This window comes from Calypte anna, chromosome 3 (assembly GCF_003957555.1).
Source record: "Calypte anna isolate BGI_N300 chromosome 3, bCalAnn1_v1.p, whole genome shotgun sequence".
Classification (NCBI taxonomy): Eukaryota; Metazoa; Chordata; class Aves; order Apodiformes; family Trochilidae; genus Calypte; species Calypte anna.
In genome coordinates, this window is record NC_044246.1 from 104,335,693 (window position 1) to 104,352,807 (window position 17,115).

At 44.0% G+C, this 17,115-nt stretch overlaps 1 protein-coding gene across 1 annotated transcript; it reads right to left on the reverse strand.

Annotated features, from left to right (window-relative positions):
- Nucleotides 1–4,928: 4,928 nt before the first annotated feature.
- On the reverse strand, nucleotides 4,929–9,871 carry RDH14 (retinol dehydrogenase 14). The gene is made up of 2 exons (XM_030447981.1): nucleotides 9,506–9,871; nucleotides 4,929–6,463 (listed from the first exon to the last, which is right to left on the reverse strand). Exons 1-2 carry the CDS (start codon nucleotides 9,869–9,871, stop codon nucleotides 5,846–5,848), a joined length of 984 nt encoding a protein of 327 aa, XP_030303841.1. The 3' UTR covers nucleotides 4,929–5,845.
- Nucleotides 9,872–17,115: the final 7,244 nt, after the last annotated feature.

The following is a 17,115-nucleotide window of genomic DNA, read 5'->3' on the forward strand; positions in this document are numbered from 1 at the left end:
TTACTTTTTTTTTTTAAGGTCACTACTAAGAGCAAAAGTTTATGGAAAAATACCTCTATAAAGCAGACTTACATTGCTTTCCAGTACCTGTGGAGATTAATCTGAGTCACATTTAAACCTCTGAAGATTTATTTGCAAGAGGGCAGACTGAAGATAAGGAAGGTGATGCTTTGGTCTCTTCCTCCTTCTTCCTCTCAGGTATTTTCAAAGCTGGGTGAAATCTCAAGCAGCTGGAACTAACAGTGACTTCAAATGGACCTGTAGGATCCCAGCCCTTCAGAATAGCAAATGAGTTGTTCCAAAGCACTTTTCAATCTGTTCTTTTTTACCCATGGGTTACATCTGCAGGGAAGGCTGAAGCCTAAAATACCTATCCATGTGCATCAGAGAAGGGGGTCCTGCCTAAAAGACATGCAGATGGGATGCTTAGGGACATGGTTTAATGGTGGATTTGGTAGTGTTAAGTTAATGGTAGGAACTGATCATCTTGAAGGTCTTTTCCAACTCAGGTAACTCTGTGATTCCATGAATGAGTACATAATATGACACCAAACCTACTTGTTGCAGTGCATGGAGGTTCCAGGCCTTGAAATGTGTCACCTCTCTTTCTGCAGTTGCTATGCTGTCTGTGACCCCTTTCTTGAAGCATCTAGAAAGATCCTGACACTGCTTTTTCTTGGGAGCTGATGGGATTTGGAGAGTGGTTATGCAGTGACTTAGGAGGGGCCTGGGACACTGACCAGGGAGAAAGTTGGAGAAGGTTGAAAAGGATTTAGAAAAACTGAAATAGCATCACTCATCACCAAACTGCAGTCCGGGTGGCAAACTGAGAAGCATCTCAAGAACTACAGAGATGGGCAGACATTATTTTTTGGGGGGGAAAGCCACACACATTTTTGGAGAATGTTGCAAGTTATTCAACATATACCTAGCACCACTGCCCCACCCTTAATTTGGGAAGTATTTTTTGAAAAATGCCACACATGCACAGACATACATAAAGCTTTATTCATCAAGCTTGAAAGAATCATCATCTAACTGACTGTAAGGGTTCTGCTGACCAAACCCAAAGCCAAGAAATCCAAATCAGCACAAATATTTAGGTTCTGACTCTCAGTGCTTTCAGTGGGATAAGGAATTCAGACTGCTTGCTTTGGCCATGAAGCAGATGGCAAGAAATATTCAGTACCTTGCTGAAATGATTGTTAAAGATTTCAGGCATGTGACACACTCCTGAGGCTTTCATGGCAAATAAGCTATTGATTCTTTTTCTATCCAGATTAATTAAGTTTCCTTTACATCACCTGAAAAGAAGTGATCATTCTTAAAAGGTGGAAAGAAAGGGCTATCAACTTTGTTAGGTGGTCAGTGTGCCAGCCTCCCCCCAAAAAAGCAATTAGGAAAACACTCTTTTTCCTCATGTTATATGGGACATTTGGAATCAATTAAATATTCAAATTAACTTCTCTGATCCGAATCCAGTTACGACAGGTGTGAGGCTGCTAGTGGTAGCTAAAATGGTAAGTAAAAAGTCTAGAGGGAGGTCGTCATTTTCTGTTATGAGAAATAGCAGCACCATTCTGGGACGGATCAAAAGTAGTAATTCAGCTGCGGAGGCCTCCTGGATCGTCTTGCAAGTTAATTACCCTCTAAGTGATTAGTTTGGAAAAAGTTATGTGAAAAAGGGAACAGGCCTCCCATTTTAAAATTATTTGTATGACTCTTGCAAGTTATTTATTTTCTTTATAGCCTTAGGTGGAAAGAAATTAAGAGTGCTTGAAGTGGGAATTACCCACATTTTTCAGCAAAAGCATTATCACACTGCACATTCATAGGGCTCAGGCTTTGAAGCTTGTGAAGCATTCACTTACTAGGAAGCCTAGGCAAACCAGGCAACCACTGAAGAAAGAAAGCAGAGTTGAAATACTTCTGTTTTTATTGCATCATGGAAAAACTGATCATTTATCTCATTAAGATGGAGAATTTTTACTAGAGAACCCCTGCTGGGTTTATAAGCTTACCTGCTGTGTTGACTGTAGTAACTGAAAGCGCAGTGTTGTCCCCTTGCCCGGGGATAGATATTGGCCCTTGTGGCAAAGTAAGGAAGGTAAATTGGTGACAGATTCAGAATATTTTTTTTAAAATGTACATAAGTCTCCCTTGACTTAAACAGATGTGGTGTATAAAATAAATACATGCAACTGCAATTTAGTTCACTTGCATAAAGCTCAGATATAAGAGCTACTATTGTGCGAGAAGGAGTAGCTTACAGCTATAGCCTGGGATTGAGAATCAAATGAAAAACATTTCTAAAAAGGAAATTATTTCTTAAACTCTTGGTTTACTTATGAAGGAAACTGGTTTGGCACTTCCAAAAGCATCAATGGCAAAGACGCTGAAGCAGCTAAAAATTGTTCCCCTTAAGACACTTGGAGCCCATTTCTCTCGAACATCACATGATGTTTCCTTGCCCTTGGCCATGCCTGTGTTTTCTCCAGCTGCAAAAGCAGGGAGTGGGTATGTTTGCCTGAATGCAACACTAAGTAACCAAGCACAACACTGAGCTTAATCCCAGCAGATCTTCCCCCAAGCCCTGTCTCATCATGGAGCAATGCAATGCAGGTGGCAGGTGACACTGTGCTAACAGCCAGCTCTCTCCCCTCTGTCCCTCAGTAAATCACTGACACCTCTTCCTTTCTTTTCAAAATATGGGATTAAAATGCACCTGCACACGTGTCAGCACACACACACACTTGTACCCGAATTTTAATAGAAGTCTTTTAGAGTACAGCTAGCTTGCAATGGTGTGTCCATACAAAATGCAGTTAGTGAGAAGTGGGACCCCTTGGAGGCATTTCCACTCATTGCTGAGATGGATTTCAAGTTCCAGCAGGGAAAGTTTGCAGTCAGAAGTTACTTGCTGCTGTGGCATCCTCCATCTCTCAGCTATGGCAGGGCAGAGGCATCACCTCTGTGGAAAGCAAAAAGGCAGGGGCTACGTTCACTTTTCAAATAACCAGAGTACAGGCACGGAGCTCTGGCCCAGAACTGCTGGTGGACCCAAAATCAAATGCTCTTAACATTTTATATAAGACAGCTGAAGGTACATTTTGGCTTTGGAAGGAGTTGCTTCATAACATTCATTTGTATCACCAACCTCAACAAATTCTTAATCTCAGCTGTGGCTTCCTTACATGTCTATAACATACTTGCTAGAAATGTGAGCAGTGTCTGTACCTGATGGTTTCCCATGGGCTGTACATGCTCTCCCTGGCCGCTGTTTGCCTCATTCACATCTTATTTTTAAGAAGTTTATTTTTTCATAAGAAATAAGTTTAATTTGGGGGTGATGCTGTTCATATGGCCACGATGGTGGAGAGGGTCATCTGGAATGAGTCTTGGTTTCGGCTTCACACTCTTTATATAAATTGTTTATGCAATAGTAACATACAGAGGTTGCCACATCTTTCTGGGGACACTGTAATACTGGGGTGAAGTGTGAGGATGCTGAACTCCTATTGGCTCATCCTTTACCAGGGACATTCAGACAATCCTAAAATTATATATCTGAGCTTACTAAGAACCTGTAAAGTGGAGATAGCAGAGCAGATACTTCAGCCAAAATGCTTAGTTCTAACCTAGAGTCAGCATTAGTTTGTTGAAATAAGGGCCTTTTTTGCACTAATATTTAGGAAGATCTCTAGACCTATGAGGTCTTCAGCTTCTAGATGCATTACATGTTACACAGCCATCTATACAACTAATGCTTCTTATTCCCCCTCTTATTTCAGTACAAATCCACCTTTGCTGTTTTGAAGGCAAGTGTACATGCTAGGTTGGTCATTCAGTCTGAAAAATTACATATCCCTCTGCTCTTCAGAGTTTCAGTGCAGTTCTTTCAGTATTTTCAGACTAGCCATCTGCTCTGTTCTCTACCTTTGCATCCAAGGCTTACTTTGCAAGAGGTACACACCTGTTTCAGCAGTCAAACAATACAGTAGTGCTCCTACAGTATTGTTACAGTAGTACTGAAAACACATGCCCAAGTTTGGCTCAGCTTCTCTGTATCTCTCTACAGAGAAGTTTGTATTAATGAACTTCTAATTCTTTAGCTAGCTGTTTAAAGGTGTTGTGTGCAGCTATTAACAAGTATTTAGGATGAAAATGTGAGATGCAACACTGAAGAGCTAAGCAGAAGTAGCCCATGTATGTTACACACCTCCCCCAGCAATTACTTAAGAGAACTTTGCTCAGAGTATGCTTTGACACCACACCCATCTCCACACCTTGCCTTACAGTGAGCAGTGCAAAGCTCAACATATTACAGTCTTAAAAACCTGCTCCATTCCCTATCCTGCCTTGTGATCTTCTGGAATGCCACCTTCTACCCCCACCCAGGTCACTGGCCTAGGGGATGATCTTGCTGGTGAACAGTAGGTCCTCTCCACTGTGCAAAAATTAAAATATGCTGAGTTTGAGTAAACAACCAGAGAAAAAAATCTTTCATTGCTATCTGAAGTGCTATTTATAAGTAGGGAATATGGATCTACTGAATACATAATTTATTATTGATACTTGAGTGGTATTTATTATAACAGATCACCAATTCTTCCATCTTTATATATCTTGACTAGATGGATGATGCTAGAAATGCTAGAACCCTTTATTAATGTACAGCAAAACAAGAACTCATAAATTATCAGATTAAACTTTTAAGTTATATGAATTAAAAAAGAATAAATCAGTACAGCTCTACGCAGTACCCATATACTTCCTTGGAACTCCTTTTATTTCTACCAAATTTAGGTTCCCTAAACTAATACAGGTGAATTTCCCTCTGTGAAACAAGGTTACTGTGTCAAGTCTGCTAGTTTCTTACGTATCTTCCACAGTGAAAGAATGAATACCAAGTCTGTTTTTTTATATATATATATTTATTAAAGAATATTCAGTAAGATATATTAGACAAACTTATCTAATCTCATTACCGAGTTAAAGTGCCATCAGTCAAGCCAAACACCCACTGAAAACCATACTTTATTTGGTCTAATCTGGGTCAGGTCTTCGGAGCTTTATATGCACACAATTTGTGACATGCAAAGCCCTATCAAAACCATAATACATCTTTCAACTTCATTTTTTGTGAAAACCAAGCTGTCTGCATGTCAAAAAATGGCAAGTTCAGCACACAGGGAAATAAAAACACAGCTTTCACAGCCAAGTGTATATATATACTCATTGAATAGTAGCCACATCACTAAAAAAGTTGATTTGTGCTTTGCAGCTAAACTGCATATGGCTCAAGTTTTGTTCACTAAACCATGAGGCTGAAAACACATCTTCCGATGGCACTCAGAGGCCTAAAATGATTCCAATCTAAAATACACATAAACCTGTTTATTCCATTTTTCATTGTATGGCTCAAAAAAAGAAAACAATCCTATAATTATCAGGATTGATTTTAAAAAAACTTTCCACAGAGGTATTTCACCATCACTACCCTGCATTGTCCAGCTCAACTACAAGTAGTGGAACATGACAAACATGCACATATATCGCAAAACACAGTTTTATTTTTATTTGCAAAACATGAGTTTCCAAACAGATTTCAGCAGCAAATATATTCACACCCTCAAACTCTTGTATCAGACTTTTTCTGAATGCCTGTGCCTATCAAGTAAAGATTGTCCTTTATTTTAAAACAGTTTCAGCATAAAATCACTCCTTTAGTTAATACTTACTGAGCAAAGCAATCCATATTCCCACAGCACTTACAGTGAGAATTACATCACAGCAAGTATTTGTTGCAGCTACCTGCATTCTTTGAGCAGACAGCCCCTGGCACTTATTTCAATAACCCAACCATCACTTCACTAATATCCCACAACTTTCTCGCAACCAAGTCATCCATGGCTTTGGGCAGGAGTTCCTCCTCTTTGCAGTCCCCAAAATACTTTCCCGACACACCTTCGACTTCAGGAGAAGAGGCCAAATAAATAGAAGTCTGGGCTCCTTCCAGAGGTGTTTTGAAGAAAGCCCATGACACCAAGTTGAACAGAGGTTTTGCCATAAAAGGAATATTCACGTATCTGCCTAGATTTGTTCTGACAATCCCAGGATGGAGCGAATTGACGGTGACTCCCGTCCCTTCCAACCGACGGGCCAACTCCCTTGCAAATAATATGTTTGCCAGTTTACTCCGACTGTAACAAAAGCTTTTATTGTAACTTATTTCACTGTTCAAGTCTTCAAAGTTGATCTCGCCATATTTGTAAAGCTTTGAGGATACTACCACAATCCTGCTCGGAGCAGAATTTTTGAGGAGGCCCAGAAGAAGGTTGGTGAGCAAGAAGTGACCCAAGTGGTTTACACCAAATTGCATTTCAAAACCATCCTCTGTCTTCATGTACGGACACTGGAATATCCCTGCATTATTTATCAGAACATCCAGCCTTGGCTCTTCCTTTAAATAGGAAAGAAAAAAATCATTGAGTTTTATAAGTGCCATGCAAAACATATTACGCTTAATATTTCTCATTGGCCACTGTTAGGAAGAAATACTTTCAATTCAATTTTTTGAACTGTAACCTCCTCATGCTCTCAGCTTCATTGCTAGTTTTCCTATCTGTAACTTCCTCATATTCTCTTTAAGCATTGCTGGGGAAAAAAAAGCTGAACTACCACTACACTGAGTATTTTGTCTCAGTAGAATGCAGGGGCATGAGAACCTGTGTCTAGTTTTAATACAGGCAGAGAACACAATCATCTGCCTCTCCAGAAGCAGCTTTTTCTAGAGTAATTCAGTGACAATTTACCTTTCTGATCCATTTTGTTTTCTTATAAAAAGTAGACGTATGAATTTACGGCAGGCCTAAGTGAGTGATCTACTTTGTGAGACATGCAAATAGGAAACCAAAACTGTTAGTGCACAGAACTAACCTCAAAGCTGAAGAAAAGCCATTACACTTCAGACCCATCATCTCATTTGGGTGGTGGCATAAAAAAACTTGCAAAACAGTGTTCTCATTTTAAACACTGTCTTATTTTGGAATCACTACATGATTGTGCTGCTCAGTGAGAACGATGGAGAACTCATCACAGAAAAGTAACATTTGTGATCCTAAACTGAGCTGATTCCATACAAAAACTTAAATCTAGTAAATTCACTTAGGAACTATGGTGTGTATATGGGACTGAGGCTTGAAATATTTATGACATGCTACTTGATGGATCAGTATTCTAGTTCAGATCAATAGGAAGCAAGACTCAAGAGGGTATGCTACTCTACAGAATCAGGGAACATAAGCAATTAAGAGAGTGGCATGGAAAATTTAAATATATATACAGTACATCATGCACTTCATGCTCCAGTAACCACTCAAAAATCAAGAGCTCTCCAATTTGCCCTTTTCAAAAAATACAGATGGAAGCAAACTGCCTAAATAAGCTCTGAATCTGACATTTTCACCCACTCCTGACAAAAGACTTAAAATATTACAGCAAATTTATGCTGTTAATTCTTTAAACTCAATGCAGGGACTGGAAGGCAAGCTGAGATATTTCTGGATAATTTTGATTATAAAAATAGACAACCTCAAAAAGTATTTTCTACCATTTGCCTTTTATTTGACTGCCATTAGCAGCAACGATACAAAGAGCAAAACCCAAATCTGCAATTAGTATTCAGTTAATGGTGCTGGCATCCAACCACACAAACCATTAAGTACTTCTGTCTCAGACTGATTCCCGCAGGACTTGAGGCTTCTCAGTGCTTCATGGAGTTTGAATCCCTGAAGCATGATCCTAAGAGCATCAAACTCACTTCCCCTTTTCACCCAAAGGGACATAATGGCTCCTACCACTAAATAGGGACAGGACTGGAGAAATACTGACTGCAGATCTGCTCTCTGAAGTGGTATTTCTTTTTTCAAGAAAAACATTGCTTCAGAAAACTTCTCTAGCATCTGACTAGGGGATTTGTTTCATAAGACTTAACACTTCCAGAACCCTATTTGAGTGCACTGTTTCCCCATCCTGCTGGTATTTAAGACTTCTTCATATAAAACAAAAAACACAGGAAAGAAAAAGGCCAAAAAAATGGCTACATAAAGAATTCACAAGTTACAGAAGATAATACGAATGTGGATTGAAAGCACTTAAAAAGTTCGACTTGAACTCCCATCTCCAGTCATCCATCTGCTTGTGGAATGATTTTGAAAATGAAGGAACACAGATATCAGCTGCACTCTGCAGACACATGCTCTTCATCTATTTCTCTCATAAAGTCATTTCTTCTGGCTTTACTAATAGAGACTAATCAATTCACACATTGGGGACATTCTGTCCTATAAAGAATATAATTTTTTAAAGTTGGGCAGTATATTTCTTTTCTGGTGTTTATTCAGCATATCATTTTCTATATACACATCTCCCCAGAACGCTGATGCAAGATTAGACCTTATCACTATATTGGTATGAACATACGTAACTGCAGAGCCCCACTAGAGAACTTAAAACCTGACTTTTCCCAGATATTAGAATTTTAGAAAAGCTATTTGAAAATCAGTGCAACGAAGTCCCTGTTTCTCCCCCCTCACAACAGTGTCTGAGCATCTTTCAAGCTCCTAACAAGAAGGTCTTGGAACAGCAGCATAACTTCTCAAGCCTGGCTTTCCAGGACTTTTGTGTCTCATGGCTTGAGTAACTATTTGTGGTGAGATGGGAGCACCAACTGACACTTTCCATGGGACTGGAATAACATCTCCAACGGTGCCTTCCCTGCTCTCTGCAGCCAAACACTGCTGAAATCACCTAGCAGCACTCCTGTCAGGACCATCAGTGGGATGACCCTGTTCTCCTAAAACTCAGATTTCCAAGAAATTTGCAGAAACTTTATATATTTAAAAAGCCCACCTACTTACTAAACTCAGTTAGTATTGGCCAAAAGATGCAGAACGTGGGAGGGGTCCCGCGTGGGAAGGACGCAGAAGGATGGCTGGAGCTGTGAGCAGTGCACTCATTTGAACGCTTATTTCTCTGGAGACAAGGCTGAGCTCTGACACCCACTTAGAGCAATACAGGCAGGTTAATGAGTAAAGAGAGAAAGGAAGACCAGTAATTTCTCTCATACAGAAACAAGTGCTTCCTTCTCGGGACAGAAAGGGATCAGAATACCCCAAACCAGCGTGAACTTCACGCTTTCCGGCGCCAATTGGCAGCTGACTTACACCCTCCTTCCAAACCCTGCGGTGGGCTCAGCAACCCGCCCTGCTCCCGCTCCCGCTCCGGCCTCTCGGCGGGAGAAGAGGCCCTGGGAACACGGATCCCAGCGGAGGCCGCCAGCACCGCGCCGTCGGCATCCAGCTCATCCATCCCGCGTCCTCTCACTGGGAGCCCGGAGCCTCTGCCGCAGCCTAACGCTGCCCTGTCCCTGTCGGTGTCCCCAACAGGCCCGATGGGCCCCGGTGGGCCCAGCGCCGCGCCCCGCAGCCGTCCCGGCCCGTACCTGGAGGACGCGGTGGCAGAAGGCGCGGACGGAGCGAAGAGAGGCCAGGTCCAGCTCCCGGACCACCAGCTCGCCGCCGCCCTCGGCCTCCTCCCGCTCGCCCACCTCGGCCCGGATCTCGCGGGCCGCCCGCTCGGCCCGTGCCCGGTCGCGGCAGCCCATGATGACGCGGGCCCGCATCCGCAGCAGCTCGGCCGCCGCCGCCCGGCCGAGCCCGCTGTTGGCCCCCGTGATGATCACGGTCTTGCCCCGCATTGAGGTCCAGGACACGGGCCCGGCCTCGGCGCGGGCCGAGCCCCGCAGCCAGCGCCAGGCGGCCAGCAGCAGCCCCCCTCCCACTGCCAGTGCCGTGGCCGCCGCGGCCATCCAGTCGGCCCGAGCGATGCCCCGCCCTATGTGGCCGCCTCCGCATCGCCGCCCGCCCGCCTGCCGGGCCCGGGGGTGCGTTAGGATTGGCCAGGCGCGCCGCTGTGCATTGTGGGGCTTGTAGTCCTCTGGCCACCGCAGGAAGGGCTGCACTGCTGCCAGAGGCTCCCAAACCCTGGGAGGCCGTTCCCAGGGGTGCTTCATGAGCGCACGGGGGAATTGAAACGTCCTCCGGCAACTCGGTGGCCTTCTCGGACCCAGCGTGGCCCCGAGGGCAACGCAAAGCAAACTGCGGGTCGTGGTCTGTTACCCCTGCAAGGATGCTGCCTCCTTTCCTGCTCACAGGCAGCTGGGTGTGCCAGCAGCAGGATGCCGCTCCATCTGCTCTTTAAAGGCTGGTTTGCTAAGAGCAGTGCCCACACTGCTAAATTAAGTTTAGAATCATAGAATCAATCCTAGAACAGTTTGGTGTTGGAAGACACCTTAAATATCATCTATTTCCGACCCCCTTGCATTGGCAGGGACATCTGCTACATCAGGTTGCTCCAAGGACAATCTACTCTGGCCTTGAACACTTCCAGGGAAGGAACATCCACAGCTCCCCTGGGCACCCTGTGACAGTGTCTCACCTGCCTCACACTACAGAATTTCTTCCTAATGTCGAACCTAAATATACGCTCTTTCAGCTTGTGAGCATTCTCTCTCATTCTATCACTACTTGCCCTTGTAAAAAGTTGTTCTCCACCTTTCTTGTAAGCCCCTTTCAGGCTATTGGAAGGCCACCATCAAGTCTCCCCAGAGCCTTCTTCTCCAGGCTGAACAACCTCAACTCACTCAGTCTGTCTTCCTACTAGATACGCTCCATCCCTCTGATCATCTTTGTGGCCCTCCTCTGGACTCACTCCCACAGCTGCATGTTCTTCTTCTGTTGGGGGCTTTTCCCTGGCTTGCCAAAAATGTCACGGTTTAATCCAAGCCAGTACCAACCAGGCTCTGCTCACTCACCCTCTCCCCCACTGTCGGACGGGGAGGAAAAAAATCAACCCAAAGGCTCTTTAATTGAGACAAAGGGAGGATTTCATTCCCCAATTACAGTAACAGGCAAAAACCAGACAGGTTCAACTTGCAAGAAAAGAAAAAACTGAATTAATCTACAAGAAGAAAGAGAAAACATGGACTGATCTTTATACCTCTGCCTCCTTCCTGGGCCTGAATTACTTCACTCCTGCCTCCTCCTCAGCTGTGGGGCTTTAGGGTCAGTTCCTCACATGGTGTTTCTGCTGCTCTTTCCTCCTCAGGACGAGGACTCCTCACATTCTTCCCCTGCTCTAATGTGGGGTCCCTCTCATGGGAGAGAGCCTTCATGAACCCCTTTGATATGAGTCCCTCTCATCAGGTGCAGTCCCTCATGCTCAGACTGCTCCAGCCTGGGCTGCCCACAGAGTCACAGCTGCTTCAGGAACAGTTACCTCCTCTGGCACAGGGTCCTCTATGGATGCAGATCCACATCTGCCCCACGTTTGCCCACCTGTGACACTTTAAGGGCCACAAATCCACATTTACCCTACCATGGTCCTTCAGGGGCTGCTCCACTACACTCTTCCACAGGCTGCAGGGGCACAGCTGCCATCTCACCACGGGCTGCAGGGAAATCTCTGGTTGGGCATCTTTCCCTTTCCTCTTCACTGGCTTTGTTGTCTTTTCTCTGCCATTGCTTTCTCACCTCCTCTTCTCTTCTGCTCTGTAGGTCTCTTTGTACAATTTTTTTTTTGCAGTTTCATTTTCCCTTTCTTGAATATGTCACTCACAGAGGTGCATCCATCTTCCTCGATCTGCTCAGCCTTGGGCAGAGGCAGGGCAGGCATTGGAATCCGGGGAGCTTCCAGCAGCCTCTCACAGCCCCCCACAGGCCTCTCACAGGCCCCCCCACAGCCCTGTGGCCCCCCCACTTCCACATCACCACTGCAGTAACCAAAGACACCCACAGCTCGTGAGCTCCTGTGCAGCAGTTTGGAGCAGCCATCATGCTCTAAAGAATTTACATGCCTGTGGACTTTTCCATGTCAAGTGGCCTTTGTGACAACTAAATTCTAGGAAAATTTAATTCTAGGAAAATTTAGGGTACAAGTGGAGCAAGAGAGTATTTCAGAGGGGCATGCTGAAACCTACCCCCTTGATCCTTTCAAGATCAGATATTGTCTTAGATACATGTCTTAGATATTTCAGCAGGTTCTGTGGCTCTGGATCAAGCTGGATTGTGTGTCTGAGCACAACAGAAATGTTAGTACATGGCCAAGCATATCTTGAGAATCTGACTGCATGTCACAAGCAAAAGTAATGAGATGTCTGAGGGTGGGGGAGCATTATGAAAGTTATCTGTCTTATAGGTGTTCTAGAGTCTAAGCATACCAGTGAGCTGACAGTCAGACCTGCTGAACACTTTGTTCTAGAACCAACTTCAGCTGAATAATAATAGCTTAGAGGTAGCCTGTTTGAAGGAAATAAAATTTAGTGGACTTCAGGAGCAAGGGCATTTATCCCAGCATAGTCTGATAGAAGGGAGGATGCTTGCAGAACACATGTGTATGTCTGCTCACTCACCTCACAAGCACACTAACATTCCCTGGTCTCTTAAATATTAGCATGCACCCTATGTCTATCCAATATCTATACAGAGACCTGGGCACACGCTTTGACACTGGGGTTTCCAAGGTTCTGTTTTCTTCCTGTTGTCCAAATGGAACATGAACCTATCCAGGAAGTCAGGAGTGGCCACTGAGGTTCCCTCACTCAAAATCCCTTTCATCTTAGCCCTAGAAGAGCTGCTAGTAAAAACTGCTAGTAGGAATGTACAGAGAAACAATTAAAAGGTAGCTTGCTTTTGATCAAGAGTAATGTACATTGACGAAAAGTGTTTCCCAAAAAAAAAAAAAAAAAAAAGGCATTAATAGGGGTTGGTGCAGATTTAGGAATAAAATAGTGACAATGAGCATAAAAAACACAGATTAAGAGGAGTTCCAGATCAGGACAAGAGGCCAGCATGCGGTTAACTAGAGTCCAGGGAGACAAGAGCCTGTCAGGCAGACCAGAAACAATTTTGACCAATAATGAGCATGTCTGAGTTAAGACCTGACCCATTTGGGGAAATGGGTAAGAAAACCAAGAGGAAGCCTATGAATCTTTCATCAGGTTTCTTGTAGCTGGTCTGTATGTGCTAATTTTTTGCTATAGTAATCTCCCCTTACTTGTCACATGTTGATTCTTCTCACAGTCTGTTCCCATTCCTGCAGTTTGTTCTGAGGCTGACTCCAGTTCATATTATAGCTGAAGAAACATCAAATTTTTCTGGAAGTATCCATAGCATCTCTCCTCTGACTGTCAAACTTCTCAGGCATTTTAAAGGCTGTAGAGTGATCACAACTAAACACACATTGGATTCACTGAGATATCTTTTCTGTCTTTGTCTTCTCCACTGAAAACTTTCTCATTCTTGTCTCTTTGTTACATTGTGAGATGCATGGCTATGCCAAAAAGTGTTTTAACCAGGCCACACCATTGCATCTGCTTGTGACAGAAATGGCTTTTGGCATCCTTAACCTCATGTAAATGCAACAACCAGTTTGAGGTGTTTTTTGATACACTCTGCTTCATGTCTTTGGGAATCATGGGAGGTATCATTTGGGAATCATGTCTTTGGGAGGTATTGGAGCCATGCCCATCTCTGCTGCCTAATGACCTTGCAGATAAGGATCATGAGAAAGGGACAGTGGTTGCAAGCAAGATACCAAAATAAAAGAACCAGGAAATGCCCTGTTAAGAGTGTGTTGGGTTGGTGTGGCTGCTTTGGTAGTGAGTGAGGGGCCCCTGGCTCCAAAATCCAGTCCCAAAATCTGGACCCAGCTCTGGTAATGCGAGCCCATCAGCAACAATGGGTTTGCCTCTCTGATTACCATATTAAAGAAGGGGAACCTAGCTTGTGTAAGAGCTGCAGGGCAGAGGAGAAGGGGAGGTGAGAGCAGTGGGAACAGAGATACCAATGTCAATGAGGAAGAAGGAGGAGAAGGCGCCTGAGCAGAGGTTTCCCCACAGCCCATGATGTGACTGCAGCTGTCCCCTGCAATGCATGGAGAAGCACAGTGGAGCTGCCTGTGAATGATCACGGTGGGCCAGATGTAGAACTGCAGCCTGTGAAAGACCATGGTGGAGCTGATATGACCTGCAGCCATAGAGGACCCTCCTCCAGGAGAGGCGACTGTTCCCAAAGCAGTCCACAGGCTCTGTGGGCAGCCCACACTGGAGCAGTCTGCTCCTGAGGGACTGCAACTTGTGGGAGGAACTCATGTTGGAAGGGTTCATGAAGCACCCTCTCCAATGAGAGGGACCCTGATTTGTAGTAAGGACAGATTGTGAAGAATCCCTCTGCTTGAGGAGGAAGGAGCAGCAGAAAACCACTTGTGAGAAACAGACTGTAAACCACACTCCCTAACCCCCTGTCCTTCTGGGGAGGAGGAGGTAAAGATACCATGAACAAAGTTATTTGAACCCAGAAAGAAGGGAGGAGTATGGTGAAGTATTTAATCTCTGGGTTTTGTTTTTCTCATTGCCTTGTTTTGGTTTTGGTTTGATTAAAGATAAGTTGATTTTTTCCTACAAGTTAAGTCTGTTTTGCCCATGACCATAATTGAAGTGAAGCCCTCCTAGTCCTTCTCTTGACCCACAAGGTTTTAGCTGGATTTTCTCCTCACCATTCCCCAGCGTGGAGAGGGAGGAGTGAGCGGCCTTGTGGTTGTTACTGGCTGGGGCTAAACCAAGACACAGAGGAAAATTCTCATCCTGCAAGAAATCGTTGTGGTGAATCTGCTATTCAAAACCTGGCAGTGGGAACGCTGACAGTCATCTCTGATGCACCCACTATTTCAAAAGACTCTGAATGTGTTGGAGAGGGCACTGCCTCAAGGATCCTGCCAGGGTTCATAGGTGGTCAATCCAATCCAGCCTTCAATGCAATCAACTTTGGGCACAAAAGCTCAAGTGATAGTGATCAGAAGCTGCTCACCTAGTCAGGGATGACATGCATTCAGATATTGTCCATCCCAGATACTACTGAGCAGGGTAACTGGTGCTCATGCTCTTCCTAAGACTGCTTCACTGCTTTCTGTACTCAACCATAGAATCATAGAATTGGCTGGGTTGGAAGGGACCTCAGAGATCATCAAGTCCAACCCTTGATCCACTACTGCTGCAGTTACTATTGCATGAGGAGATGGGTGTGCTCTGTATAGCATTACTGCATGCCAGTGCAGGTTGTGAGATGTGGCATAGGAGTTCAAGGAATTTTACCTGAGTATCCTTCTCAGGATATAGGAGCCCTCTGATTCTCAAGTTCTGAGGTCACAGCCCAGGAACACAGGAAAAGACATTGGAACACATGCAATGGTGAGCATCCCCAAATCTTTGACTGAACAGTTTTGTGTCCTCCAGATGGTTGTTTCACTGTGCATGACTTTCTAACCTGGAAACAGAAAGGCTGTCCTGGAGGTTTGAAGGAACTGACAAAAATGGTTTGTCATGTCTTGGTATCTGGTGAGAGGTATCCAGCACACTCTGGGAGTATGTTCTGGAAAAAAAAAAAAAAAAGTGAGGTCACCTTCAGGCTCTATTTCCAGTATTTTTGCACCTGGGGATTGGTAGCAGTAGGAGACATTCCTGTATGTATTACCTGAATTCTTTCCTGTTTTGATGTGGTGCATGAACCTGGAAGCTAAGGGAACAAGCTGACTTTTAATGACAAGTCTCCATTTTAGCACAGAATTAGGTCTGTGTTATCATTAATCCTCTTCTGGGTTTTGGCTGGGATGACAGTTTTTCATGAGTCTTTCTTCCAGTGCTATGAACAGTTTGTCAGACAGGCTAGTCCAGAACAGTAGGACTCCTCTATTCGCCCTGTTGAAAAATGTTATCTGTTGTTATAACTGTGACTGGCTTAGCATTATGAGGTGCAAGGGCATAAATTCACTGTATCCTCATGAGCATGAGAAGCAAGGAGCATTTTTTTGTTTTTCATTTGTTTGTTTTCTTTAGTGGACTGGAATGCTATTGTCTACACAAACAGAAAACCCTTTCCCTCAGCTTCCATCCCTTTTCAGATAATTATTACTTTAGTCTGCCAGCCAATCTGTGCCTTGGAGCATAAAACAGTAATTATAATGCTCAGAGACCAGTTGGCAAGCCCTAGCCTCCCCAAACATCCAGGTAAGTCTGGAAAGGCACTTGCATGAATGAATGAGGCTCCATTCACCCAACATGCTGCCAGATGGATATATAAAGAAGCAGCCATCAAACCTGGGACAGTTGCCTCATAGTTAGGAGGCAGTGAATAATCTGAAAAAACATCTAAGGGCCTTTTGCTTAACTGGCTTAGGGGAAGTTATTCTGGCCCTTAATATCAATTTCTGGACTTCAATGTAAATTTGAATTCTATGACCAAGAAAATTACTATGTAAATTTAATATGGGAACTCTATTTCTCTTCACACATGCCTCAGTGCTTCTGTCAAGAATGACATTGCAAGAGGAAGTCCCTCTGTAACTGTGTGTACAGACCAAAAATGTGTAAGAACTAGAAACTCCTAACTATATCCTTGCCAGTATGTTTCATTTTTACTGTAAGTGAATGGTTGATTGGAAAGAAACATAATAGAATAGAGGGTTCTGTTTCCAATTTATTCACTGATATGCTTACCTTCCAGGTATGATACCTTTCAGGTATGAGACTGAGTCTTAAAAGGATCAAGGTTCCCATTAGCACTTTTCACTGACAAGCCTGAATTGCTAAGTTCTCAGAGTGTCAAATGCCAGCAATCTTTGCACAGCATATAACCAGTATGGTTTTTCTCCACCCAGCAGCTATGGCTCCAACATCACATGGATGAAAAATGGCTGGCCCATGCTCTGCTTCAACAAAGCAGGGCCAGTGTTCCTGAAATTTGCAGCCCTGCTTTTGTGGTGAAGGTACACATGCAATTTATATTCTACAGCTAGGGAATATTTTTTGATTCCTTGCCGATTCTGAGCTCTCACATAAAAACATCTGCTAATAACATTTTTTATAATCTCCATTTGGCGAGGTAACTCTATCCCATCCTGGCAGACAATGACCAGGCCTCAGTTATTCATGTCTTCCTCACCTCCTGGCTGGGCTGGGAAATGTGATATGTTTTGGGCACAAAGCCTTTAGCACTTATG